General features: G+C 38.7%; 1 protein-coding gene across 8 annotated transcripts in view; it reads right to left on the bottom strand.

The window, feature by feature from the left end:
- atp2b4 (ATPase plasma membrane Ca2+ transporting 4) overlaps positions 1–27,390 on the bottom strand; it is a 133,060-nt gene that overhangs the window by 13,547 nt on the left and 92,123 nt on the right. For all 8 annotated transcript variants that reach the window (XM_084395047.1, XM_084395050.1, XM_084395046.1 and 5 more), the window contains 13 exons: positions 25,662–25,832; positions 25,008–25,222; positions 24,584–24,826; positions 22,918–23,162; positions 18,866–19,094; positions 12,207–12,386; positions 12,039–12,126; positions 11,722–11,828; positions 9,433–9,624; positions 8,467–8,680; positions 7,507–7,718; positions 5,494–5,601; positions 3,960–4,142 (listed from right to left, as the gene is read on the bottom strand). In XM_084395047.1, coding sequence (XP_084251173.1) covers positions 3,960–4,142; positions 5,494–5,601; positions 7,507–7,718; positions 8,467–8,680; positions 9,433–9,624; positions 11,722–11,828; positions 12,039–12,126; positions 12,207–12,386; positions 18,866–19,094; positions 22,918–23,162; positions 24,584–24,826; positions 25,008–25,222; positions 25,662–25,832 — 2,387 coding nt within the window. The remainder of the gene's footprint in view (positions 1–3,959; positions 4,143–5,493; positions 5,602–7,506; positions 7,719–8,466; positions 8,681–9,432; positions 9,625–11,721; positions 11,829–12,038; positions 12,127–12,206; positions 12,387–18,865; positions 19,095–22,917; positions 23,163–24,583; positions 24,827–25,007; positions 25,223–25,661; positions 25,833–27,390) is intronic.

A 27,390-nucleotide genomic window follows, 5' to 3' on the forward strand; every position in this document is an offset into this window, starting at 1 on the left:
TACACTTTAAAATTATTTTTGCAAGAATTGAATTAGAGGCGTGATTACATATAAGAATAACAAAATGGTTTTAACACCACTTTGTAGGCTGTTAATTTTCACATTCACTTCAAATCTTATTTCTCTAACACATTTATATATTGATCTACTACTTCAAAATATTTATTCTTAAACCCAAACAACATAATGAGAGCTGTTACAAAAAATGGAGAAGGAATAAAAAAAGAGAATAAAAAAGGGTTTGAGATGGTCCCGCATCGCAACATGATTTCCCCATGACCTGGCGCATTGCTGAAAGGCAGATTACACATCTCTTAACGATACAAAACAAAAACAAAGCTAGGAGTGAAGGGAAGCAAATCTAGAGGGATAAATCATTGCCCGTGGAATACATTGATAATCTTAAGTGGGTGGTTTACCATATTGTTTTATATAGAATATTCTTAATAGAACACCCTCTCAGAATGATCGCCCACCAACACAGACACTCCTGGAGGATCCAGATAAATACATCTGTGAACCCTCTCACTGAATCCACTCATTGTTCGTAAGCAGCAACACTGTGTAATGTATGAAGGCAATGGTAAGTGAAAGGAGATCCTCCCACACGGCCTCCATAAAAAAGTCAGTCCCAGTCGTTTACTTGCACATCTTCAGATGAAAGCAAGCGAATGTTGCATTTCCAGAGACAGAGTGAAAAGGATTTGTATCCAAGTCCCTGTGAGCACAGTCCCCTGATATCTCCAGGCAGGTTGTGCATATAGTCAGAGAAACATTGGCTGCTCCACTAGCCTTTTAAGAGTGTCATCTCCAGGGCACATGCTGCTTTTCAACCTGGGCCACCAAAGCAGCTCACAAGTCCCTGCTCAGGCTTTCTGAGCAACGTACATGCTGTTTTGATCTGATCCAATTTATTCAGATCAGCAAATTCTGATTATGAAATTGGGCAAAATAGATAAAATTATATATATTTTTTAATTTAGCTAAACAAATAATGTATTGTGTCATTTAAAAATTTTTTGCTAGGAATGTGCACAAGTAATCGGACGTGACAGCGACAATCAATCATGAAAGCAATGATTGTCATGACAATTTTTTTTATCTGATTGGTTATTGCGGCATTTTGGGCGGTACCTGAGGTCTGACCGGTTAGCGTTAGGAACAGCATGATGTCCAGACCAGCAAAATAAAGTGAAAACTATGGATTTAAAAATGCACAGTGCTGCCTGAAATCACTTTGATCATGAAAATACAGTTAAGTGCAAGATGTGCAGCACTAATCTGCCATATACATATAACATTATAACGAGAACACTGTTGTAATAGAATGTCATCACTTCTTTGTGCTTTAGTTGCCTGTGTTTCAGCGCGTTGTTACGGGAAGAGCATATCCACATCGGGGGTTATACATTCAGACAAGCATGGTCAAGGTCATGTGCGCATTTGTGTCCTTTTGTAAGTTGTAATGTTACTTTTATGTTGCTTATATCTGGGACCGTATTCACAAAATATCTTAAGGCTAAAAGTAGCTCCTAACTTGCTGATTTAAGAAAAACTCTTACAAATAATGGACGTGTCGGTCCTAATTTTAGGACTCCTACATTTTTGCTCTAAGAGTATTTCACAAAGCATTTTAATGCTAAAACCAGTTCCTAAATCTGTGAAAAGTTAGGGGTAGTCAAGAAGACTCTTAAAGGTGACATATTATGCTCCTTTTCACAAGATGTAATATAAATCTATAGTATCCTCAGAATGTGTCTGAAATTTCAGCTCAAAATACCCCCCAGATCATTTATTATAGCTTGTTAAATTTGCCCCTTTTTGGGTGTGAGCAAAAACGCTCAGTTTTTGTGCGTGTCCCTTTAAATGCAAATGTGCTGCTGCTCCCTGCCCCCGTTCAGAAGACGGCCGATCCTTTACACAAGCTTCAGATACAATAACAAAACACGCAAATAATCTCACTCATCCAAAATCTCAAATAACCAGTAGCGGAGTGCAGCCTTACAGAGAAAACCCAGGAAGAGGTTGCAGCTTTTAGACTGCACCTGGACGTTTCTGAATGGTTAGTGGATACATGTAGTTGTTGTGGAGTTACATTGATTCATCTGATTCTGGGGGATTTCCGTTAAAAATGTAATTTATCCACTGCTCTCTTGTCTAATCTGAGGCTGGGACTCTAAGTGTTCAGTGCTCATTTGTGCAGCCGACGACAGAACAGTTTGCATGATTTGCTCGAATTTTTTTTTTGCGTTTAAACTGGTTACACTGTTGTAAACCAAATAGCGGCACCGTGGGTGAAAACGCACAGATTAAGGGGCGGTAATATTATAAGAAGATCCCCTTCCTACGTCAGAAGGGGAGCGAAATCTGATCGGCTTATTTTTTTTACATGCTGGTAAGGATATTTTCCCACTGGTTAATCGACGTGTGACAACATCGGTAATACCGGTATCACCGGCGGGGGCTTTTAGTAAAATGTAGTAAAATGCGCATGTCCGCACGTGCATTCATGATGCTGAGCAGAGCTCTGTTCTGCTCGCTCAACGCCCGTGAACACGTGCGGCGTGCACATTTTAGTTTCACTTTCAAATTAGCATCAATTTGGGGGCGGACTGCTTGAATGGTGAATTCATTAGCCTATTATTCTTGAAAAATATATCAACAAAACAGTACAATGACAAATGCACTTATATAGGCGCTTTTACATTTCGCTTTGACACCAAATATTCTGCTATCATCTTGTCAGTCAGCTCCTCACTCATGATAAATGAAATCTGATGAATGCTGCTTATCTGTGCTGCGACTCTTGTTTAGCTCATGATTTATTAAGCAGACACAGCCTAGCTTGCAGTGAAAGCCTCACCAAAACGAAGTTACTGGGCTGCCACTTTTCACGTTTTCTGGGTTGGTAGATGCACCGGGGACCCAATTATAGCACTGAAACATGGAAAAAGTCAGATTTTCATGATATGTCACCTTTAAGTCACTAAGACCAAATCACAAACAATCCTAAAATGGCTGTTGCAAGCAATCCGCCTCAGTAATCCGCCTAAAGACACTGCACACCATTGAAGCAATAGGTGATAGAGCCTTGGGTGCGGAGCTTTTTCTTGATTAATACAATAAATATTTTGATTTCTAGATTTTAATCAGCGATGACATAACATAAAGGTTAATTTATGTACAGCCTTGTGGGCAGCTCGGGTGACCCGAGTTCGAGTTCCGGCTCGTGGACCTTTCCCAATCTCAGCCCCCCTTTCTCTTTTCCACTTTGCTTCCTGTCTACTCATTGTACTATCATAATAAAAAGGAAAAAACACCAAAAATAAATCTTTCAAAATAAATTAATAAAAAAGAAAATAATGTCAGATTACCTGTGGCACTTGATCGTAAAGAAATGATCGAACAGAGTAAAAGAATTTAGCGTGCTGTCAGAGGGGAGGGCTCCGAGCTTGGAATCGAGCCCAAACCCAGTGTGCTCCCCTGTATCCCCGGCTGGGAATAGGAGGAACCAGCCAAGAGTGAGGAGTTGGGGTTATTTGAGACAGTCATATTCCTTTTATATTTTTCTTTTTCAAAAACATATATTATATAATTAATAATCCAGCAGTGTTATATTTTTCTCGTCATTTTTTTCAACAGTAGGTTGTAGTTGTTTGCATTGTTTTCTCTCCAAATTGTGGTACCCTTTGAAATGAAGAACAAAGTGGCATTGCAATTGTTAAACATTGAGAAAGGATATAAGCGTCAAATAATTGTATCAAAGTTAGATCTAAAACGCCAATAAACCTCACGTATTTCAGCAGTAAGCTGCCAGAGCAAAGACGTTTCTCTAGACAACATCTACAGTGGCAAAGTTGTGTGTAGGTCACTGCTGTTGTATTTAAGCCATTAATACTCTCTCATGGGACAATTGCTGGAAGGAACGAGAAGGAAAGTAGAACCAAAGAGCAGCTTACCTGAGTCTGGATGCGGTTGAGTCCTCTGAACCACAGAATCTGTCCCCTGCGCATCTCCATCTCAGCGTGGTCAATTTCATCAGCACCTTCAGGTAGCACCTCATTAGTGATGTCCTCTTTGGGGATTCCGTGTCCAGCCTCCTTCAGGAACTTGAGGCGGTGGGTAGGTACGGCAGTGACGAACTGGAGGAGGATGGAAAAAAAACAGGGTCAAGTGATGGCAACTGCAGCTCATCAAATAGTGTGTGTATTTGAAGTCGATTCATTTTAAGTTAATCATATCTTTAGGATAATTCATTGATTTCAATTAAATGGTTATAAAAATTCACTGATCAAATATTTGAATCCCAGCTGTTTTCAATTCAGTTATATAAACAAGGGTGTTTTTATTAGTTGTATTTAGTATAAATGTATAATTTCTCTCTACAAATTTAATTGTTAATCTGATTGAGATCATTATAATTTTTGTCAGATGAATACTGCTTTGACTGAAAATAAATCATGCTGTTATAATGTTCAAAAGACATCGGCCCCCTTAGCTTAAATGTAGACAGTTTCTGCTAAGAGTCTCACTGTTATTTAACCTCTTTAAATTTTAAAACTACAGTTTCAAAGGGGCTTTCCAATACAGACACACACACATAAACACATGCCAGTCTCTACTACCTATGGAAGCTCTAAAATAGATCCAGATATTTATTTGCAATCCCCCATGTAGGTGGCTCTGTTAAAGCTGTTTGAAACAAGACATCACTGAGACAACTTAAACATGGAGAAGAAGTAGTAGTGTGTATTCTCTTCTATGTATCAAATTCCCAGTATCTGGTTCGTGAGGCCGCACGTGTGTATGCGCACAAACAAATGCTTGCATGTACAAACATCAGCTGAGAAACCCAGTAGGAAGTGGCTTATGTGTGATGCAACTGCCAGAAGGAGCAGACTGCTTGCAGCTTTAAAGACTTTATCCGCACTTGATAACTTCCTCGGCCTTTTGATAACCTAACATGATGCGTCAGTCCTGCATACAGAGTTTTAAATGTACTGTAAGCATGGCTAAATGGAGGCAGAGGACCTTTCATGTGCTGCGGGGTTGATGAAGCTCACACCTCTCTGTCCTCTTCTTTCTGAGCTGAACTTTGAAATGGCAGCAACCACTCTCTGGAATTGTGCAGCAAGTTGCCGTCTGCCAGCCTCCCTCGTTCCCTCCCACAGGTTTGAATTCACACACAGCTTCACCTCCCCCTCCCCTCCCCTGCCCTTCCGGTGGGATTGAAGAGAGAACTAAAGATGTTCCACATCACCCACGCGTGTGCATTCTGCTTTGTGCATAGTGATGTTTTCATTATTTCACCACTGACAAGCTTGTGGATCACTCTCTTTCGTGACTTTCGTCACCTGTAAATCTAATCTAACTTACTAGAATGCTAGTTTTTACTCAAATTTTTTGTCTTTACTGATGTTGTTTAGGCTATAAACAATCAACAGAGCTATTGATTAGTGATAAATAATGACGTACTATAAGGATTTGCCTTACCTGGCCCCAGAGCAGCTCACCAACCCCGATGAACACACACCAGAGCCACTGATCGAGGGTGAGGGCTGTGCAAGAGAACGGCTTCCCTCCAAACTGCACAATGATGATCTGTAACAAGGTGTACTCCATTAGTCCAGCTATACTGTAGTAAAGCAATAAGCAACGAGAGACTGAGTTATAGCGATTTCAACGCACTTAAGCGTTGTTGTTGTTTGGATTACTTTAAACCTCTGTAGTCAAGATGAAAATAGTTGTAACATATGGCCTCAGGTAGCTTTTTTGCTTTTATAATACAGAAGCAACAGAAGCACAGTTAAACAGCATATCCATAATAATATATCCATTATAAAAAAAATCAACTCTACTATATATATATAATACAGTAAGCTTCAATGAAGACACTCAAAGTTCCTTCGTTACTAGTTCTATAGTGACGTTTTAGACTCTCTTTAATGTGGTGTGACAGATCACTATATAGGCGCTTCAGTTTAAGCAGCAGCACACGAGTGAACGCGATCATCTCTTCCTAATAAACATGAATGAACATCTGAAGGCATGTTAAAAGATACAGTACAACTTACTGAAACGCATTATATTTCGTGTAATCGCTCAATCAGCGTTTCAACGGCGGAAAGACATCAGTAAAATAGCTTGTAAACAATGTCATGTAGCATTAAATCTACCTCAAGCAAGTAATTCAGCGTCCACAGCTTGTTAGTCAGCTAAAGAAACTCTTTCGCTGAATATACGCACTATATTAGCCTATATATTCATTATATTTAACTTAACCTGTTACTGATGTCTTGATTATTTAAAGGAGACATATCATGCTTTTAAATTGTTCCTTTTTACATATAAATCATACATTTGTAGTCTATATAAAGCGGAACTGCAATGCTTGGGTCTGAATTCTTCATTATTATAGCTCCACAGGCCCCTTTTCTACCCCTTTTCTGATGTGCGTCTGAGAGCAACTCATTTTGGTGCGGTCTCTTTAAATACAATTGAGACACTTCATACCCCGCCCCCTCTCCAGGTTGCAGAGGTTCAACTCCACCCCGTTCGGCCATTTTTGTAGTTTGATAGCAGAGATACGATTATCTAGCGGCACAGAAACTTTTTATTCACACGTTATTAACAAAATTTCAACAACGGAAGACTTGTCCAGCCAGCCTTACATGTTCGAGTCAGAGTCGGAGCAGGAGCGAGATGAAAATGAAGACGACGAACCTGTAGAACAACGTCTTCATATGGATGTATCGCACTGGTGTGTACTGTATTTACACATGAAACTTTGGTCTTCCGAACTTTTACCACCGTGTCGATTTATTTTGATTAATATGTGCGAGGGAGAGAGAGCAAGACAGCGTCTAGTTTGGAGACGGTGATGTCTTGTTTACACTTCCGCCTGGCTCTGAAGAGAGAGAGTGAGCGTGCGCGCGACCGGGTCTCTCTCTCTGCTCGTTCTTTCAGTTAAACATGCGCCCTGTCACAAGCGCGGCAGTTTATCTACATTAGACGGTGTAATGAAGCGTGTGGGTTACTACATCCAACAACCGAACATTTTAACTTACCCTCTCGTAACTTCTGCATCCTTTAGCTTGGACTACAAAATTGCAGCGAGAAATAAAAATGGCGGATTGCTCGAAGTGTTGGGCCGGAAGTCAATGTCCTTATTTGGCAGTTCCGCTGCAAATACTGTGACGTAATAGTTCAAAAAACGTCATAGAGAACAGAAAAATCGGAACAGGTTGAAAAATATGACCAAAACAGAATATAAAGATATCAACGAAGCACCTGAAGAGAATAATTTCATATTTTCTGTACTTCTAAACACTCCAAATATACAACAAAATGCATTTAAGGGCTAAAAAAGTGCATTTGGCATGATATGTCCCCTTTAATGTATGTTTAAAAATGATGTCATGAAAATGACAGCCAGTGTGTAAATGATTATATTTCAACAACGAATTGGAGTAAAATCATAACTAATTTGATTTAAAAAAAAATTACCTGCAGAGCAAATGTTCCTAGTACGACGAGGCAGAAAATGGGGTTCCGGTAGATTCCCTCAAACACATTCCTCTCTCCGTGGATCTTGCGGGCATTGATTTCGTTGAAGAGCTGCATCATGACAAAGACGTTGAAGATGATGGTGTAGTGTTCAGACGGCGGGGAGTGGAGAGGGGTGTTCCGGCCGCTATCAATGCTAAAGAACTTCTCACCTTTGGGGACAGAAAAATGTTTTCTGTAAATAAGTGATGTGAAAGTTCAAAATGCATAGTGTTGTATGTCAGGAGGAGCACTGATGGGAATGAGCAATAAATATGTGTTACTGTTCATAAAATAAAACTCTCCTGAAGCACAATGACATGCTTTAGATAGTCTTTGATGTGATCTATCACACTGTAGGGAACAAAGACCAGTATAATACCAGGATTATATCTATTTTTCAGGCAGGTTTTCACTATGAAATTTGGAATTGGGATGGAGGCCCAAAACTTAATTTAACATGAAAGCCTAACATGGAAAAAAATACTCTGCAAGAAAAATAGTTGCAATAATGGTCTTAAATTTTAATTTCTAGATCTACAAGAACTCTATATATATATATATATATATATATATATATATATACTTAAATTTTGCATATGGATATTTTAGAAAAGCCATGTCCACAGATGACATGTAAACCCTTTTTAAATCCATTTTTCTCTAGAAGGTTTTTCCATATCATGTCCAATACTGTAAAACGTATGGGTGCTTGAGGCAAATTCTGATGCTTTGAATATTGCAAATATAAATGCTAGTTGCTAAGCAACCATGCATCACATCAATCCTATAAACAAAATGCAATTAGCCAGTCCCTTCCTGCAGGGAGTTTTTACTATAGTTCAAAATGCCATAAAACTTAATTTGAACTTAATTCATCAAATTTGCCTAAACCTCATCATGAATACAGAAGCCTCTTACCAGCAAAGAGAAGAGTAAATGTGATGGTAAGTTGGTAAACGGCATGACCTAAAATGTTCTTCATCATAGTCCTGGAAATGAGTGGTTTGTTCCGGCCGTAAGGTCTTCTCAGTAGGAGCGATTCTGTTGGGGGTTCCGTTGCCAAAGCCAAAGAAGCCAGTGTGTCCATAATCAGATTTACCCACAACATCTGAACGGCTTTAAGTGGAGAGTCCTGCAGACACAACAAACCCAAGTGAGACTTCACAGAAAGGACATTACTACAGTATTGTCATATGTAATGTAGTTAGGCAGGGACACAATAAGACTGTCCGGCTCCAGATTAGCCAAAGCCTGGCACCAGCACTAAATGGCCACAGTATGTTTCAATAAATATAAAATACTTTGACTTTGCTTGAAGAGTTCTGTTATCATGGCTTATTATGATGAATCGTCTCCCTCAATGCCATCCTTAGCCACCAAATACTCTGGTGTTTATTTTCCTGAAACCCAGCAATTTATTTTAAAACTTCTCTAGTGGTTATTTCTCTGAGAACGTTTATGCATATTTTTAAGTCCTGATATTTATATTAAAGAGGACATCTTGGGATTTTTAGACATGCAAGGATAACGTTCTCTCCTTTGTTTATTTTATTTTTTTAAATGTCTGAATTATATTTTAATTATAACAAATTTTTATCTCATAATCTAAGGAAAAAACTAAAATAATTAAATTTATTTACAAGTTATTTACAGATAATTATATGAATTTTCAGTACTTTTTTTTACCAGTAGCATCTTGCTTTATTTTTATAAATGACCTGATGTGCTCTACAAAATAAGTGTGAAATATCCCTTTTAAAATAATATTTTATTTCCTTCCCTCAAAAATCTGTTTCTATCTAAAAACACAAAATAAAGATATAATGGCATATAAAAAGTAAATGCTGGGTCCCAGGAAGTTAAATCAGAGGATGTTAAATGTACCTGTGTGATGCAGGCCCCAGTGAAGGCAACAATCACAGCCACCACATTGACAGTCAGTTGAAACTGCAGAAACTTAGAGATGCTGTCATAGACATTACGCCCCCACATCACAGCTTTGACGATACTGGTGAAGTTGTCATCGGTAAGGATGATGTCAGAGGCCTCCTTTGCAACATCTGTCCCTGCAATTCCCTGTAAGATAAAGAACGAAGCTGTTTTTAGAGCGTCTGTGTAAATATCAGAGCAGTCTAATGACTGAAGATGCAGGCTCATTCTCAGGAATGAGATGGATCCCATTAACAGGAAGGTTGAAAAGGAAGAACCTAACCTAAGAACCTAATATAAATGTAAAACATTATTAAAAGTAAGTTTGCAGGTAGCGACATTTAATAAAGTAATCAAATGTAAAATAACACTGGATAGTCTTCACTGTATAAATTAAGCATTGATTGATCCTTATTAAAGTCTCAAAGTCTGTGTTTTTGTCGTTTAAGCGTGAAAGAGAACTCAACTGGCAGAACTGATCCTGTGTTCATTATTTAATTAACTGAAAAAACAGCCCTAATTTTTATATAATCAAACAAACATAATATGTATTTATTATATACTTTAGCTCACTCGGTTCCTCTGTCCGCACCTGTGATCTTGTCATCAGTTGTGACTCTATGCTTGCTCGTCCTTTCCACCAGCATCATCGCCCTCCACACTTTGTTTTTTTAAGTAATCAGCTATTGACCTCTTAATTTTTAGACTATTTAATGCCTAAATTTCCTGAATTCCTTTATTTTAAACAGCAGCTGCTGACACAAAGGCAACAGCGTTCTACAACGGGAGAATAGCAGATTTGCCGTAGTCGATAATACGTGACAGATTAGATAAGTCCCTAAAGCAAGTGCAGGTAGGCAGACACCGTTTGTGTGCGTGACCATGCACTAGCACAAATGTGACCACGTCAAATTTCAAACTCGCACATTCTCAAAAAATGGTCGCAGTCTAGAGCCCTGCCTTACCATAAGATGATTAAAGTTCATTTTAAATATGCAAAAATGTGGAGCAACTGAGTCTAAATGCGGAAGCAACCGTGCGTTGAGTCCATTGCACACAGAAGCGCAAATTCAAAGAGACCTTAGAAAAAGTGAGATAATAACGTTGTTTTAAATAATACAATTTTGTTAAATGCCTGACAGTTAAAAGAATTCGGGTCTTCTCGGGTCCTTTAGGAAAAAGCACATTTATTTTAAAGTTACCTGAGACCACTAATACCGAACCCGACCCGTGTCCGAGCGCTCGAAGTTTTGGACCCGAACCCGCTCGAGTCTCAAGTCAGACCTCGGGTTTTTGGATTGAAATGGACCCGAGTGGACCTCTAGTGCGCACACTAAACTTCCCACACAGTGCTTGAGTAAGTAATTGAGTTCCATTTCACATCTTCTTGAGTTTGAATATTTAAATAGGCAGCGTCGTTCATGTTCATGTTCTCACAACATTGCACTGATAGAATTCATAAAAATGTTACCAGTCAACTGGCTCTTGACATTTCAAATACTCACTAACGCCGCTTTTTACTCGCATTTGACGTTTGTCAAGTGTTCATTTTAGGCCCTGGTTTTATATAAAGATATTTCAACTAAATGAAGATTCGGTGAAAAGACTGAAGAGGTATTTATGCAAACTCATAGCACAGCAAAATGATGAACCAAATTAAACCATATATTTGAGCTTCAGGGTCTCTATTTCTGAAACAATTAACCATGCCTGCCCTCATCCTAACCTAATGTCCTTTAGTCAGTAGTCTGCACAATTGCACCACCTACAGCTTTTGAAACAGACTCTCTATATAAGTGTTTGAGTGAGAAGCACAAATTAAAACACTTTTTCCTGAAGCACAAATTTATTTTATCATTGCTTAAGTTGTGGGGTCATCTGAGCAACAAGCAGGGGTCAGCCACTTGTCAGCATGCCGCGATGATGCCCTGAGGCATTCTGGCTTGGTGCAGAGCAAGAGATATTGGGTAAGGATTAGGACGCAATCTCTGTGGTTATTAAAGCTATCTTTGTTACAGTATAACATTGGCTGACAAACCCTCATTGAACAAGCCAGACACTCACCCTGCAACAGACTCTCACAATAAAAAGACAAATTAGCAACAAGGCAGTCATTTTATTAGCAAAACTAAGTGGCCTGAACAGACTAGTGAAAATCAAGAGTATATGCACAATATGCTTGTATTAAACCAGTATCTTTTATGCGGTAACAGTACAATTTGAAAAACATGATACATGATTTACCATAGCAAAGCCAACATCTGCCTTTTTAAGGGCAGGACCGTCGTTAGTGCCGTCTCCAGTCACAGCCACCACCTGTCTTGTTTCTCCAACTGTGCTGTCAATGATGCCTAAAAGACAACAACATAGGAACTGCATCAGGGTAAACCAAAATATGTGTGACATAGGGCTCATAATAATGGGAGGAAACCTCAACTCCCCTCCAGTGGGTTTTTGTACAACTTATTTAATATTATAATACATTGGTGTATTACAAAACAGTGAGGTTAGCTGTGAAAGTGTGGACTAAAATCTCACCCAACTATTCGTAAAAATCTCACCTTTAACCAGAGTGTGTTTGTCTGTTGGGGAAGAACGAGCAAGAACACGCAGTTTGGGCCAGACCTTGTCAAGACGCTCTTGCTCAACCTAAAGACAAAGGCAACACTAAAAAAAGCACTTTCTATGTCGCTTCAGACATCTGTAGTTAAAGTGCTGCAACATTTTACCTCTCCTTTGTCATTGCGAATCTGCTGGTTGAAGTCTTTGCCCTCCATGCACAGGAAGTCCTCTCCAGGCAGCAGGATTCCACATTTGGTGGCGATGGCACGGGCTGTGTTGATGTTGTCTCCAGTGACCATACGGACCGTGATGCCTGCTCGCTGACATTTAGAGATAGCCTCAGGAACCTGCACACCGGAGGAATAGAAGGACCATTATTTGGTTTGGTACAAAGCATGTTGGGCAGCCACTGCCATGTTGTTATCCATTCAGACACTCCAGTGTAGAATTTGGTGATAAATGGATTTCTGGCAAAAACTAATAAAAAATTTAATTAAATAAATATCAATGCAAAATATTGGATTATATAACTTGGATTAATTTAGAAATGACTTGTCAAGAGTCCACATTTTTTTCCTAGTTGCTCAATAATTACGAAATCTAGGATAAAAGAATGCATCAACAAATAATCCAACATATTCTTTGTCAGGGATAGCTGAGCAGGGAAATTCAGGTAGGTAATAGTACAAGAACTTCATGTAGCCACATGTGCTTTGGCAACCTAAGTTTTAATTCACATCTTAATCACATCTCTAAATTTCTATCATTTTAGCCACTTTCCACCACTTCTTAAAAAAAACACAAAAAATCCCCAGGAAGAATTAATTTTAAAAATAAATATAATTATTGATATAATAATTAGTATAAAAAATAAATGCTGAGATCAGAGCATTTTCTGTACTGCTTAATTTTGTGATTTAATTGAACCCGACACAATAAAAATAAAAATAAATTACCCAACCAGTTCAGAATGTTTCCTGTATGATGTACTGTGAAATAATACCAATACGATATAGTCACCACATTGTTCTTCACTTTGTCTTCACTAGCTGCACAAAAAAAAAAGACGAAAAAAAAAAAAACCCTTTCAGTGTGGTCTAATTCATGAATGAATGAATGACTAGGGTTGGGTACCGAAACCTGGTTTCGAAAGCTCATCTCGGTGCCACTTAAATGCCTCAGCTGACGGTTGAAATATTTGCGCTGAAATATCCAATATCCATTGCCCTCTGGTTCTCTGAAACGGACGTAAGCAGCACCATCATCGCTAATTAACCCTTTGACGCATACGATCGATCACACTGGTGTGATTAGAACATTCAGATCACTTGATCATCAACTTCTAAATTCTAATTCAAAGTAGTCTAAATACAACACGCAACAAGTTTACATAAATTCACAATAAAACCTAAGCCACCTAACCCAAATACAATAATTTAACACTAAATAACACGACAGTACTAATAACAGCAAAGTAGTCTGTATTCTTGGTATGCTACAAACCAGCTTTAAATTTCAGCTGAATTTTGTCCAGCTTCAATTTTTTTGCCTTCTCTGGCCAAATACGACACCTCTCCTGACTTATTGTATGTCCTGCACAAGGAGAGTGTTATTTTAGAACGCATCACCTTAAATGCCGTGACGCGAAGCCCCTCATGGAAGAAGAACACCATCATGTTTACAACTGTGACCATGAGCGTTCATCAGGATCAACTAAATGCTGGATTTTCAAAAGTACGTGAGGTTCGTGGCTCTATTGTTGCAGTAAACTTGCACAACGTTCTTGAATGAATAATTTATTAGATGTACGCCGGTCTATTATTGTATGGACATCGACTTTACATTTTCACACTAAACATGACGCGGAACAAATAACGAACTGTGATTGGTTGCGTTATGTCAGTCAGTCCTTGGCTGATATTTTTATTCTTAAATACATGAAACCCCGGATTTCCACCAACTGCAGAACGGCTGCAGATCGGCTCCGCAGCGTGTCGGCTCCGTGCTCCGCCGTCCTTCAATACCAGGTCCGGATTTGTTGCGGAACGGCTGCGGCCATGACTGACAGCTAAAGTCACGAGGACCCACGAGATCTCGCGAATTCACGTATGATCGCGCGATATAAGTGCTGAATTGCTGCGGAGCTCTCCAGCATCCAGCAAAAATAGAAGCTCTGCATATCTGCTCCGGAGGGCTACGGATCGCCGGAGTCGGAACACAGCCGTTCCGCAGTCAGTGAAAATACACGCATTGACTTTAATGGAAACCTATTGACTCACAGGCGTTCCGCAGTTGGTGGAAATTAGGGGTACGTGAATGTGTTTTGTCATTTAAGAAACCTTTATAATGATCATGATTCATGTTAGTTGATCTATAACGCACAATGGGCGTTAGTAGCCTACGCACCGCAGTTCAGAGAATTGTATCTGTCAGGCTACAACGCTTCAATTCATCCACTTCTCCCGAAATACATTAAAGTAAGTGGCTGGTGAAGTGTTAGAAGAATAGAGTAAATTTTATCTAAACCATAGACTGTAAAAAATATGGACAAAGCGTCTGTGACGTCACCCATAGACTTTCTGAAGAACGGTTTTGAAGCCGTTTATGGGGGGTATGGGCGGCGCCATCTTGGAAAATCCTAACCCCGCCCACCTTCTGGCCAATCCATATAAGGGTAAAGGACGCGAGTCCGGTTATTCCAAGTACAGAACAGCGCGCGTCACTCAGCTCGCTCTGCTACTCCGGTTATCTTTGTATGTATATTTTAGGCAACGAAATATGTTATAAAACACCATACTAACTCTTTTCGTTTTCATTTAAAGAAATCTTAAACATTATAGCCACACAAATGTGGTTCAGGCAACGCTAGTATTGGCAACGCTAGTATTGATTATATTCACTGCATAAAACGTTTGCCTAACAAAACGAAATATAAAACACAAACCTGCCTCTTTTCGTTTAAATATAATATAAAAATATTAAACATTTTAATATGGTCCAGGCAATATGTGCATTTGTACTAAACAACAGATATTGCAGTAAACAACATTATACAGATCATCTTCGTTGTATTACAATTTAAAATGACAAAACTCAACCCAGTCTCTTTTTGTTAAATTTCAGTTTTATCAATATTAGCCATTATAAAAGTATAAGCAAATGGTACCAAGAAGCTATACAAATCAAGCAAACAATTCAGTCAACCATACAAAGTCAGCGCTCTCTAACCATACAACGGTAAAGTTAAATAGCTTATAAAGTTACGAAACTTCCCCTCAGCCAAAACGATTGGCCAGGGAGCAAATTATAGATTCACGAGACCAAAAATCGCCCGTTAGATATACACAAGACGAATTATATCTCATGTTTAACCACTACAGAGACGCCAGATTCAGCGGCAAATGTCAGAACGACTAGCCGAGGAAAGACTGTTCCAGGCGGGGTACATGAGCGCCGAGCGCCCGGTGATCGTCTGGATCTCACAACCTGGATACAATTTTCATAAAACTTTATAAATAAACCACAGATTTGAGCTTTAAACAACTACATTCTCGCCTGAAAAACTCTTAAAACTAAATTTCATGATACAAAAACAGTAGTATTATATTGCAACTGTATATAAAAAAAATGGCGCTTCTTATGTTGTCATTCTCCTTGGAGCAGCCTATGCTCGTTATCAGCTGTCAATCAAGCTGTCAATCAAAGTTAACCACGCCCTTATTTGTCATACATTTTATATCTAAATACGATCTAAACTAATGAGTTAGAAAAAAATTCACCCCCTCACAGTTGTCAGGCACTCGGAACCTATCGAAAAATACAATAAAAGTCCATGGGACCAACCTGTAAAAACATGAATTTATGCTGTGAAAACGGACATTTTAACATGGTGGTCTATGGACATTTGCTCCCTTTTGGGACCTCCCCCTAGCGGATTTTCGATGTATTGCAGTTTTTCGCACTTCCGGGTAGGCTTCATTTTTCAGATTAGAATGTTGCCGCTTGATCTAAACACGTCATCAATTTATAATTGAAAGGATTGTTATTGCCACTTCCATAGACATCAGTGTGTATATTGTATGTTGTTGTGATATAATATGACAGCACCTAGAGAGTCTGTCTCTGGCTCAGTGCCAGCCAACGCGCGAATGCAGATTTGAATTTAGAAGTTGATGATCACGCGATCTGAACATTAAGCACACCAGTGTGAACGATTGTACGTGTCAAAGGGTTAACTAGCAATCACATGCGGTGATGTTTCGCACGTCCGTTTCGGAGAACCAGAGGGCAAATATTTCAATCCGACAGCTCAGGCATTTAAGTGGCACCGAAATGAGGCACCGAAATCTGCGTTTTGATTCAGTCCGGTTACATACCGGTTACTTAGGTTCCATATCGGTGCCCGGTTTCAGTACCCAACCCTAATCAGTTGTCATTCTATAGAACTACTCGCTGAATCTTTCAGAGTGGAAAATGTAACACTTACACAGCATCTGACATCTTGCAGTATTTTTATTTTTTTTGCCATACCAGCATCTATGGCTATTTTCATGGCAAGATCGATGCATTTTAAAAGAAACAAATAGTGGTAACATACATTAGTAATGAAAATCATCTTGTGTAAGCAGTTTGATCATGTAGCCTATACACTCAAAAAGATAACTTGTAAAAAACATTTTATTTATGATTGGATTGACTTCATATGGCATATTATTAATGTAGCTGTGGCATCTTGCAGTAATACATTATTTTTATGAAATGTTTTTATATATTATAAAGGCTTGTCCCCATGGAAAAGAGACCTCCTGCATTCGGGTGTCATTATGGACTTTATGGCCAAAGGCAAGACAAAATTCTTCCTCAGTGTCATTCCTGGCCTCAGATCAGTGAGAGTCACTGTTTGTCAGTTTGCGGTGCGTTTTAAGTCGTAAGGGTACCAAGACTACTTAAAGCCTGAAGGAGCTGGATCTAGAGGTTTTGTGTGTGTGTGTGTGTGTGTGTATGTGTGTGTATGCTGGAGTCCTATGTAATTATCCTCACTCAAGTCTTGCAGTGAATCACATACCCGTAATTAGAACCAATAAGCTCATTTATTTATAGATAATTAAAAACCTCCCAGTGTTTCCATGGACAGAGATGCTGCACAAGTAATGCATGTGAAAAACATGTTGCATGATGCAAAGAAACTAGTGTGTGCATTACTAAAATTTTTGAATTGGCTCTTGTATTGCCTGTGACAGCAGAAAAAAAATAGACAAGCTACAGATTGCTCTGATCATTACTGCAAGAAAGTGATTCTCACTAGGGCTGTCAATCTTCCTCTATAATACTATTCGAATTCCATTCCTTATTTTATTTAATATTCGAATAATATTCGAATATTAAATGCTCAAATTCATCCTATTATTAATATTTACGACATTACACAGTCTTATAGATCGCCAATGCCAATGCGTGATGTTGATCGGTCTCATATCTTCACCGTGTCAGTTTGTCTGTTATTGCCTTTTGGCGGACTGCTGGTAAGCCCCGTGACGAGGAGAGAGGCAGAAAATAAGTAATTCTTGCCTGTTTTAGCGGCGGTTCCTCGGACAGATCGTCTAGCTTGTCAGTTAGGGTGTAGCGTTGTCATAAAAAATAACGTATATTTTTCTCTCCGTTTTGGCCTTCCGTCCACACTGAGACGGCGTTTTAATTAATGAAAACGCACTCCAAAGTGGATACATTTGAAAACGCCGTTTTCACGTTGTAGTGTGGAGAGTGGTGATCTCCGTTTCCGTGGAGACATTGCTCTCCGCGAATTTTTTACAGTAATGTTATGATGATACAGCGTGGATAACGTGCACAATTGTGTTACGATTCAAAAACTTTATTCATCAAAAGAAACAAAAGCATTTAATTTTCACATGCGTGTAAACCAAGGCGGCGAGAAAGGCAAGATTGCAAAAAAATTAAAAATATACTTTAAAAAAAGCAATATTCGAATAGGACCTTCAGCATTCGAATAGTATTGATTTTTTTAATATTCGAATTATATTCGAATTTCGGAATTCGTTCCAACAGCCCTAATTCTCACTAGGGCAAAAACATTCAAGCCCATCTTATCATCGCTACATGACTCTACGATTCCATTTCAAAGCTGTAAATGGGCGAGCGCCACTATCAGACTGCTACCTTAACATAATATTGTCCTCTGCATCAATTCAAGTCATAAGTTACAATCTTTTACTGGCTGTGCATTTCCCCCCCCTTGAAATACTCATAATGATCCTAAGCCAGCATGCTTAACAGATAAAAATAACTGTACAGCACGTATAGAAAAGATGAAAATGTATTCACACTATAGATGGGAACAGAGATGAAATGGATTGTACCACTTAAAAAAGCCTGCAGGAATACATTTAACCTAAATATCAGTCATGCGTTCTATTATACAATTATATATGCCACCTCATTTGAGGGAAGCCGACGTCAATTCTGCACTGATCCAATATCCATAATCAAAAACAGCACAATCATGTTGCCTGTCGTACTTATTTTAAAGGAATTAGGTCAGTTTGTTGCTCCACCGATGAGGCTATTCCTGTCCACACTTTGACATAGTGTTAGACACTCTACAAATAATTCATCATCATCACATGATAAGCACGGTCAATACTTTTTCATTACATGAAATGTGGCGGGTTGCTCCTGTCGAGACAAGCCGTCCCCTAATGCTTGTCATGTCTCATTACTAAAGGAGGCCTGAAGTATACAAATGTCCAGCCCTGTACTATGGACAAGCACATTGCTATCAGCAAAAAGCAAACTGGATCAATTTTCTCACCTCAGGACGGACAGGGTCTTCAATGCCCACAACACAAATGCAGGTCAGGTCATTCAGAATGTCAGCCTCGTTTTCCCAGTCTGGCTCGGTTGTGAAGTCCCTCATGGCTACGCAAATGGTCCTTAACCCGTCACAGGCCATTGGCTCGATCACTTTCTGCACCATTTCATCCCGATCTTTGGGCTTGAAGACACGTTGCTGTCCTGAAGCATCAAGGATACTGGAACACCTGACAGACAAGAGAAAGGTTTAATAAACACAACAAACAATCATTACAGTTTACTGCAGGAGAAAGATGAAACTATCTTTAAAAAAAGAACTCAAAAAAGAAAAAAACAGAGGAAGAAAGGGAAATAAAGGGGTCATATAAAACAATTAAATTTGACTCCTGTCATGACCATTTATAATAAATAAAAAAAGGCCAATTCTTTCGCTGCTGTTCCTTTAAGAAATTCCTCTTAAAGTCCCTGTAAAGTCAAAATGAAGTATGTTTTCTGAGTTTGTCACACCACAGAAAAAGGTTATTAGCCACCCAGCCAAATTTGAATGATAAAAAAAAGCCGGCAAGTACATAAAATAAGCTATCAAAATCTTGCAAAAATGAGCAGTAGTCTCTGCTCTCAAACGCTGGGGGCGTGTCCGCTGGCTGCGCTGAAACCACGCCCACTCGCGGAAAAGCTGACGAAAGCCAGCCGACGATGGCACCAGTTGTCGGCGCGACGGGAGGATGAAGGCCGAGGCAGGAGATAATCGATTCGGCCCCATTCACCAGTAACAGCGGATTATGAGTGAATCCCAGTTGTCTCAGACGAAAGTTTATAAAACTATCCTGTGTAAAATGATGACTACAGAGGCGGATTTTGCCGGTGATCCTAAGCTCTCCATCAAGGTGGCTCTTCACAAAATTAATCCACCTCTTCTTGATGTGATCGTTTTTCGGAAATTTAAATAAGGACACCGATCTGTTTTGTACGTGATCGCATCCAGGTAGTACGAAGGCATAGCTAGCTAGCAAACTGTAGGCTGTAGTAACTAATAGTACTGACAGTAACTCGCGATCGGCAAGCTGATGTGAATGAATGTGCTATATTGTTAGGGGAGGGGCAGCGTCAGGGGCTCCGATGCATCAAGTAGGGGCGTGTCCAGAAGCTCAGGGGCTTCAGTGCGTCATCGAGCCCCCGTTTTAGCCCCGCCCAAAAAATCCGGAACACAGCAATGGTGAAAAACTGTTTAACGGTCTAACTCCACAATTCAGTACTTCACAGTTCACAGTCTTTGTAATATGTTTTATCAATACATTTCTAACATTTATAATGTGTTTAGAATTTTTTTTTAGAATTGCCTTTACAGGGACTTTAAGCCGGGAACACACTACACAACTGTCAGGCAGATTATTAATGTAATTTGGTCAATACGACTGATCATGCTCAAACGGACAGTTTGTTCCAATTGCGCTCAGTCTGTTTATAGTCATGTAGTGTGCGGTGTCTAAAGATTCTAGTCTAAAAATTGAAAACCAGCTGTTGCCAGTCATCCTCACAAAGATTTTATTAAACATGTTTAATATTAGAGACTGGCGCCGATAACTATGCTGCGGAGATGCATTCCCAGTCAAAGATCATTCATCCTTATTTTTGTAATATTGTCAAACATATATTTTTTATAATATTTAAAGTTTATTTCGGAATATTTCATTAGTTAACATAGCAAGTTAATTGTTTTTAGGCTATTCATTCAGTTCTGTAAAAATTCTGAATAAGCAGTGATTTCTCTCATTTAAAAAAATAATATTAAGAAGCTATCCTTTTATTTCGACCTGGAGTCTAATAAAAGTTAAACAGAAAAAAATAAATGGTAGCTTATGTAGGCTACATAACTGCACTTGTTTCTGAATCACAAACATGACATTTGTAAATAAAATAATTTTAAATATACACACACGTTAATTATATCTAATATATTTGAGGAAATATGAGGAGGAAATAGTTCCTTGAATATCTCTGCAGCTCTTCTGTCAAATGAAGTCATGCTTTCAGAGTTTCCAGTGTTGGCAGTTCCATTAAATAGTATTGGGGGAGTTGTACATTTACTGTAGACTGATAAAAATGAAATTAAAATATACAAATAACCTTCTGTTTCAGAATAAATAAAGCAATATTTTATATTTTGTTCCAACCACTAACTGGTAACACTGGAATCAGAAAAAAACAATAGCCTAGCGTTTTTGCTCAGAACAAACCAATTCTTTTTACAGGGTTCGTACATCTTTTCCAAGGTCAAATTCAAGCACTTTCAAGATCCATTTTAAAGCTTTTTCCAGCACTTTACACCACCGTAAATTACGAATACAAAGTCAAAATTATTATTTAGTTTTTTTTTTATCACATTTAAAGAGATAATGCTATAAATGGACAAAATTGTGTTTCATAATAGCAGAAGGATCAGATACTTAAGCAAATAACAAGTTTTATTTTTCAAAATGTATCACTGTCTAAGTAGATAATGCCCATGAATAATACTTTTTATTATATTAATGTCCAAATATTGCTTCCCAGATAATGTGATTCTCAGGCTGTAAAACTGAAGTAATTTCAAGGGCTTAAAATATGAAGATTTGAACAGAAATATTTTGCAGGCCTTGGTTTTGGGACACATTCTTGATATAGACAAGGTTTGAACAAAATCTGAGACACTGCAACAACAACCTGTAATTCCATTTTAACCCAGAAGACTAATAAATAGACCTGCCTGATAAATAGCCTACATTAATTGAAAGAAAAAATTATGTATTTTCATTGCCAAGACATATACATTTATCTACTGGAATAGAGCAGTGTGAATATTGCATAAGCCCATCCTCAAACTTACAGTAGGCTACTTGTATGACACTCCATCTGACACGATTTCTGTTCAGCAATTAACGATTGTTGTTATGCACTGGGCTAACGTTTGCAGGTTTTAAGTTGCGGGTAGTTAACATTACAGTTACTGTGCTGGCTATGTTCACTGCATATTCAGGACGTTTTGTTGCTGTGTCGACCAAAGCGGAGTGCAGCATTGGCGAGCTCACGGGCACGCCACGGTCAAAGTTAAAAATAGTTCAACTTTTGCCGCTGCGCTCTGTGACTTTTACTCGCTTACACCAATAAAAACGGTGCATTCAAACAAGCGTGGAAATCAAAATGAAAACTCCACCTTCTTTTGCTCTGTCCAGCAAATCGCTCTGTATCTGAAGGGCTACATTTTATTTCTCCATTTAATAAACGAACTATTCAGTCAGATGTTGTGAAAGAAATAGTTACAATTTCAAGCAATTTCACGCATTTTATCCAAAATGTAAGCACTTAGACATTAGAAGGCACATATACCACAGGGATAGTGGGGTGTGTAGATGAGCTGGCCCGTCAGAGGGAGTGGGGGATTTGAGAATAGCAGTCTACATTACTGATTTTTTTTTTTTTTTTTTTTACAGCACTAGAAATGTTGTAATTAATGAAATTAATCAGGAAATACATACCGGTAATGAAATGTGTCTATAGGCGATGACGGCAAAAAGAAAACGTGAAAGAGAAACTAAAATGAAACCACCAGTGTTGTAGGCATGGTTTTTCCTTTTTTTCTTTTGCACAAATTGCACTGCAGATAAGTAGTGGCAGCTGTCTGTTAACATCAATGTTTGTTTCGGTACAAGATCTCGCACAGTTGAGTTCGCCAGAATGTTCCATCATGACTCATCAATCGTTAAGTGTGTTGTGTAGTATAGTGGACTGACTAGGTTTGTGCTTCTCTCTGACTGTCAAAGACTAAAATATGCTCCAGTCGATGGAAACAGTCTTTAAGTGCGTTAAGTTTAGTCATAGAATGTCTCAGCTAGTCATTAAGTGTGTCCCCAGCTTTACATGTTTCGGGTTTATGACCCAAGGAGTTCAGAAGTAATTTTTGCTGCTTTATTTCAATAAATGGTATTTTTGGACTGAGAGTTTATCTCAAAAGATCAAATAAACTTTGATATGACCCCTTTAAGAGTGTGAAGATTAGTGTATTTAGCATACTTGCGCAGAACAATCTCAGAGGCGCCCTTGCTGAACATTCGGAAGCCGGGACCATCGGCATTCTTTAGTACGGTGCTCATACTCTTCCGGGTGGAGTTGAATGTGTAAACCTTATAAAGCTTCTGCTCAGGAATCTCATCTCTAATAGGCTGATAGTCCCTCTTCAAGTTCATCACCAGACCAAGAAGGGAACACTCTGTCTTATTACCCACATGCCTTGGCAGACCTCCCTCCTTCTCTGGGGGCTATGGGAAAGAAAGATAAATTGTGAATAGCAGGCAATAAAGGTTCAAGAATAGTAATAAATGAATTAAGGCTATCAATCGTTGTAAAAAAAAAAAAAAAAAAAACACGCTGTAAAAATAATGACAATTAAATATGACAATTATTTTATCAAATTCTATGTAATTGACCGTTCGCAAAACCCCGCCCTCGAACGGTCCTCGTCCAATCCTAGCTCAGCAACTGTAACTAAGGAGAAGGACCTCCGTCAAACATTGCGATTTCAGCAAGATGGTGAAACAATGCGCCTATGGCACCTGCAAGTCTGACACTAGGTACCCCAAAAGTTTAGAGGGAGGGGTCGTTTTTTCGCCATTGTGGCATGAGTGAACTATCCAGTGTCCACAGATCAGCAACATTCACCATGGATTTATTCCAAAACCAATCACTTAACGTTATACTGATAGGTATGGAGCTCAACCCAGCCATGGCTATGTGTCTGGTTCTCAATTGTTTGACGGGCGTAGTAACAATAACTAGGGGGCGTGGCTTTTGCGAACGGTCAATTACATGTTTTATATATATTTGCTGAGAAAAGCCCCCAAACGAAGATAACTAAAATATATTGTGGCAGACAAGTCTAGCATTGAACAGACATGTGTTGGTACCATACAGACAGTATGGTTGAAGACATAAATCTGTCTAGCCACAATGCATTTCACAATTTGTGTTGTCAATCTGTTTCAGGTGGATTAAGTCATTCAGACCAGTGTTTTTTTAATTAAAATTTTTACTTTTCATTTTACTTTCGTTCTTAATTTAGTAACGTCATGTGCTTTTCTCATTTAAATTTTTCATTCATTTACTTTTTAAAATATTACTAATTACGTTTAATTTAGGTTATACTTAATTCCCTGTTTTAGTGCTTTTGCAAAGTTAGTTGTCAAGGCACCCTTTCAGATAATTTTTTTTATCTTATATTGATATTGATCATTTTATTTCAGCTTTATTCCATTTAACAATAATAATAAAAAAAAAGTTTTAGTTTATGATACCCTAGTTCAGGCAGGATGTGGTGTTGTATCCCATCTGATATTTGCTTTAATTGTTGGTCTATGTACACAAAATGTATCTATATGGGCATTGTGTTCCATCTCTTTCCATCTCCATCTTTTTAGCATCTTGCACAATTACAAAGTTAACATTCTTCGAAATGAATCTCAAGCCCCCTGTGTTAAGTTTTATTCTGTTGTGCTCTGTCTAGCTGTCCTTTAAAGTGCCTTGTATGAATAGCTCCTTAGTCATTTTGTGCTGTCTGCTCTCGATAAGTGTGTTTTGGCTGGGGCTGACTGTGGACTTTTAATTTGACAACCCTATAATTAATAAACAAACAAAACAACCGATCACTCATTCATTATCTCATTTACGTAAGGCTAGTTCTTACCAGGATCTTGGAAGTGTATGCTGAGTTTATGGAGATGCTGTTCACCAGTAGCTCCAGAGTCTGTGGATTTATGGCCTCTGGTTCAGGAACGCTTTTATAGTGTGTGTCACCTATGTAAGCCTGCACCACCGTCATGCGATTCATAGTCAGCGTTCCAGTTTTATCAGAGCAGATGGCAGTGGCATTACCCATGGTCTCACAGGCATCCAGGTGCCTCACCAGGTTGTTGTCTTTCATCATTTTCTGTCGAGGAAAGACAGTTAATTTGGTTTTACTTGAGAAGAGGAGTGTGTTTTAGCCCTTGAACATAGATTAGCAAAAATGTAGAAAATCATGCAACATTTACTAACTTATAACCACCTGAAGGTCCTCAAGATGAACAAAATACAGTTTTGTGTTTGTAAACTAACCCAAAGGCTCTCACCTTGACAGAATAAGCCAGGGAGATAGTAACAGCAAGAGGCAGCCCCTCAGGCACGGCCACCACCAGCACAGTCACACCAATAATGAAAAACTTCACAAAATATTGTATGTAGATGGGAGTACACTCTGCTGTCCACTCACGACCCTGGACGCCAAATGTATCAATTACAAAGTACAGGATAAGGATAATGACGGTCACTGCAGACATGATGAGACCTGCCGGAGGAGAGGGAGTTTCAAGACCAATACAGTAAAGGGGAAAGCAGAGCCTTCTAACTTTTGTTCATAATGGCAACAGCTGTGGTCTGATGTGCTCTATGTAAATGTTATTTGATTGGGTAACTGTAGGAAGTAGGATAATTAGGTGGAACACAGCCCAAAGGGACAAGCCTGTTTCCATATTGGGGGACACTGTTTCTTTAAGCAGTCAGTAAAACAAACCTTGGGAAGCAAATGAACTCATTTACTGAAAGGACATCTGAGGAAATATGTGTGCTTTGCACAAGCAAACACATGGCTATTTAGTATAAATATTGTGCAAAATTTTGGAAAGTTATATTGTATCAGTATTACACACAAAAAAAAGTGATATTTAACCATCTAGACCCATGAGTTAATCAAGCACCCTTGACTCTGTTATGTGTGGTTTCCTAACCTGCTTTTCCAATCTGAACCGCTAGCCTGGTCAGCTTGCCCTGAAGGACTGACTTTTCTTTCTTGGTGACGTTGACCTTCTTTTTCTCCTTTTCCTCCTTCTCCTCTGACTCTGCACCTTCCTCGCTCTTCAGAGGTTGGATCTCCAGGGCGATGCCATCCTGGGTCTTAGCTGTGGAGGTTGATTTCAGGAGTGGTTATGGGAACAAGGGAGGAACATGCCAAAAAGGATGGAGATGAGAGGTGGTGAATGGGAAAAATGGGAAGAGGGGAGGAGAGAATGGGCAATTCAGTAACAGCTAGAGGGCAAGTCATACAGTGGGTTCCTAGAGAATTATACAGAAGAATCATATCAGAAGCACTTATTTATTGTTAGTTGACTTTGCTTGAGTGAATTTAGGCTGGTGAAGAGTAAACTATAAATTCATGGAGCCATTCCCCGGCAGGTTAAGGTGCGCACGGTAAATCTAAATTGGATTCAAGCAGCACACAAGACATTTTGATAATACCGGACCCTACGTTGTCAATAGCCAATGAGCTTATCAGTACTGTTATGAAATATAACATAAAAATCATTTAAAAAAGTATTAGCTGTGTAAACTTTTGTGTAATCTTCAAGTACAAACCATAATTTATTTTTTTTAAATAAATTATCTTAAACTGCCAATGAAAATCTCTTTTTTTGGATTGGGGGTTTGATTATATTAGGCTGAAATTAAATTAGCCTTTTATTTCCCTTATGGTTTGTATTAATGTGCCATCATGGCTACTCTGGTAGTCGTATCTGATAACGTTCAATTCACTTTTAAAGCAACTTATTGAACTTGTGCAATATTGTAATGCCAAATAAATGTATATTAACTAAACCAAACTTAAAAAAAAAAAAAAAAAAGTCCTTTCAGTAAAGGGAATAATACATTTACAGAAAACAAATATCAAGGCAAACCATCGGCTAGTTTTAACATTTCTTTTTACATCAGTAACTTTGATAGTTTTAATTCAATTACACAACTGGCAAGGATAAAATGGCATATTATATTGCCCAATTATATTACTCACTAAAATAGAAACTTAATGGAGTTGAAGATCAAATTCAGCCAATTTGCCATGGTTAGGCATTGATCCCTCAGCCCCAATTCCCATTAAGTCTTTTTAAAAGATACAGAGAGGTCATTTTCTTTTTGCCGTTAGCCTATGTATCATCTCCAACATGGTGTGCAACAGGCTGAAACTCTGTAATAGTGGAGCTCTGAGGTTGAGTTTGAGAAACAGTCCAAAAGCCTACCTGACCACCAGTCACAACAAACAACTGACCAGAACTGACAGAGCTGACCAGAACGACCACACATGAATCAGGGATTGATGGACGGACTGACTGTCTGACTGACTGACAACACGAACAGCGGCACGCACGACGAACAGGAGAGTGATTTACAAACAACTTAAACAGAAAAACAGTCCAAACAGCCAGAGATACAACCACCACAAGAAACAAGGATCAAGAGGAAGACGAAAAAAGATCAGAAAGATTTTGGTTTATTTTTACGCTCCCAAAAGAGAGAGTGCAGTAAAGAGAAAGAGGGTAAAGGTGAAAGAAAAGGTCAAATTTTGACCAAGAGAAGAGTGTACAAGACAGCATGATGTCCTGAGCCACACCCTAGAAAGAAGCAACAGTGAGAAAAACAAAGAGCTAAAGTAAAGAAACGGACAAAAACAACAATCCACAGCCT

This window comes from Rutilus rutilus (assembly GCF_951802725.1).
Source record: "Rutilus rutilus genome assembly, chromosome: 22".
NCBI lineage: Eukaryota > Metazoa > Chordata > Actinopteri > Cypriniformes > Leuciscidae > Rutilus > Rutilus rutilus.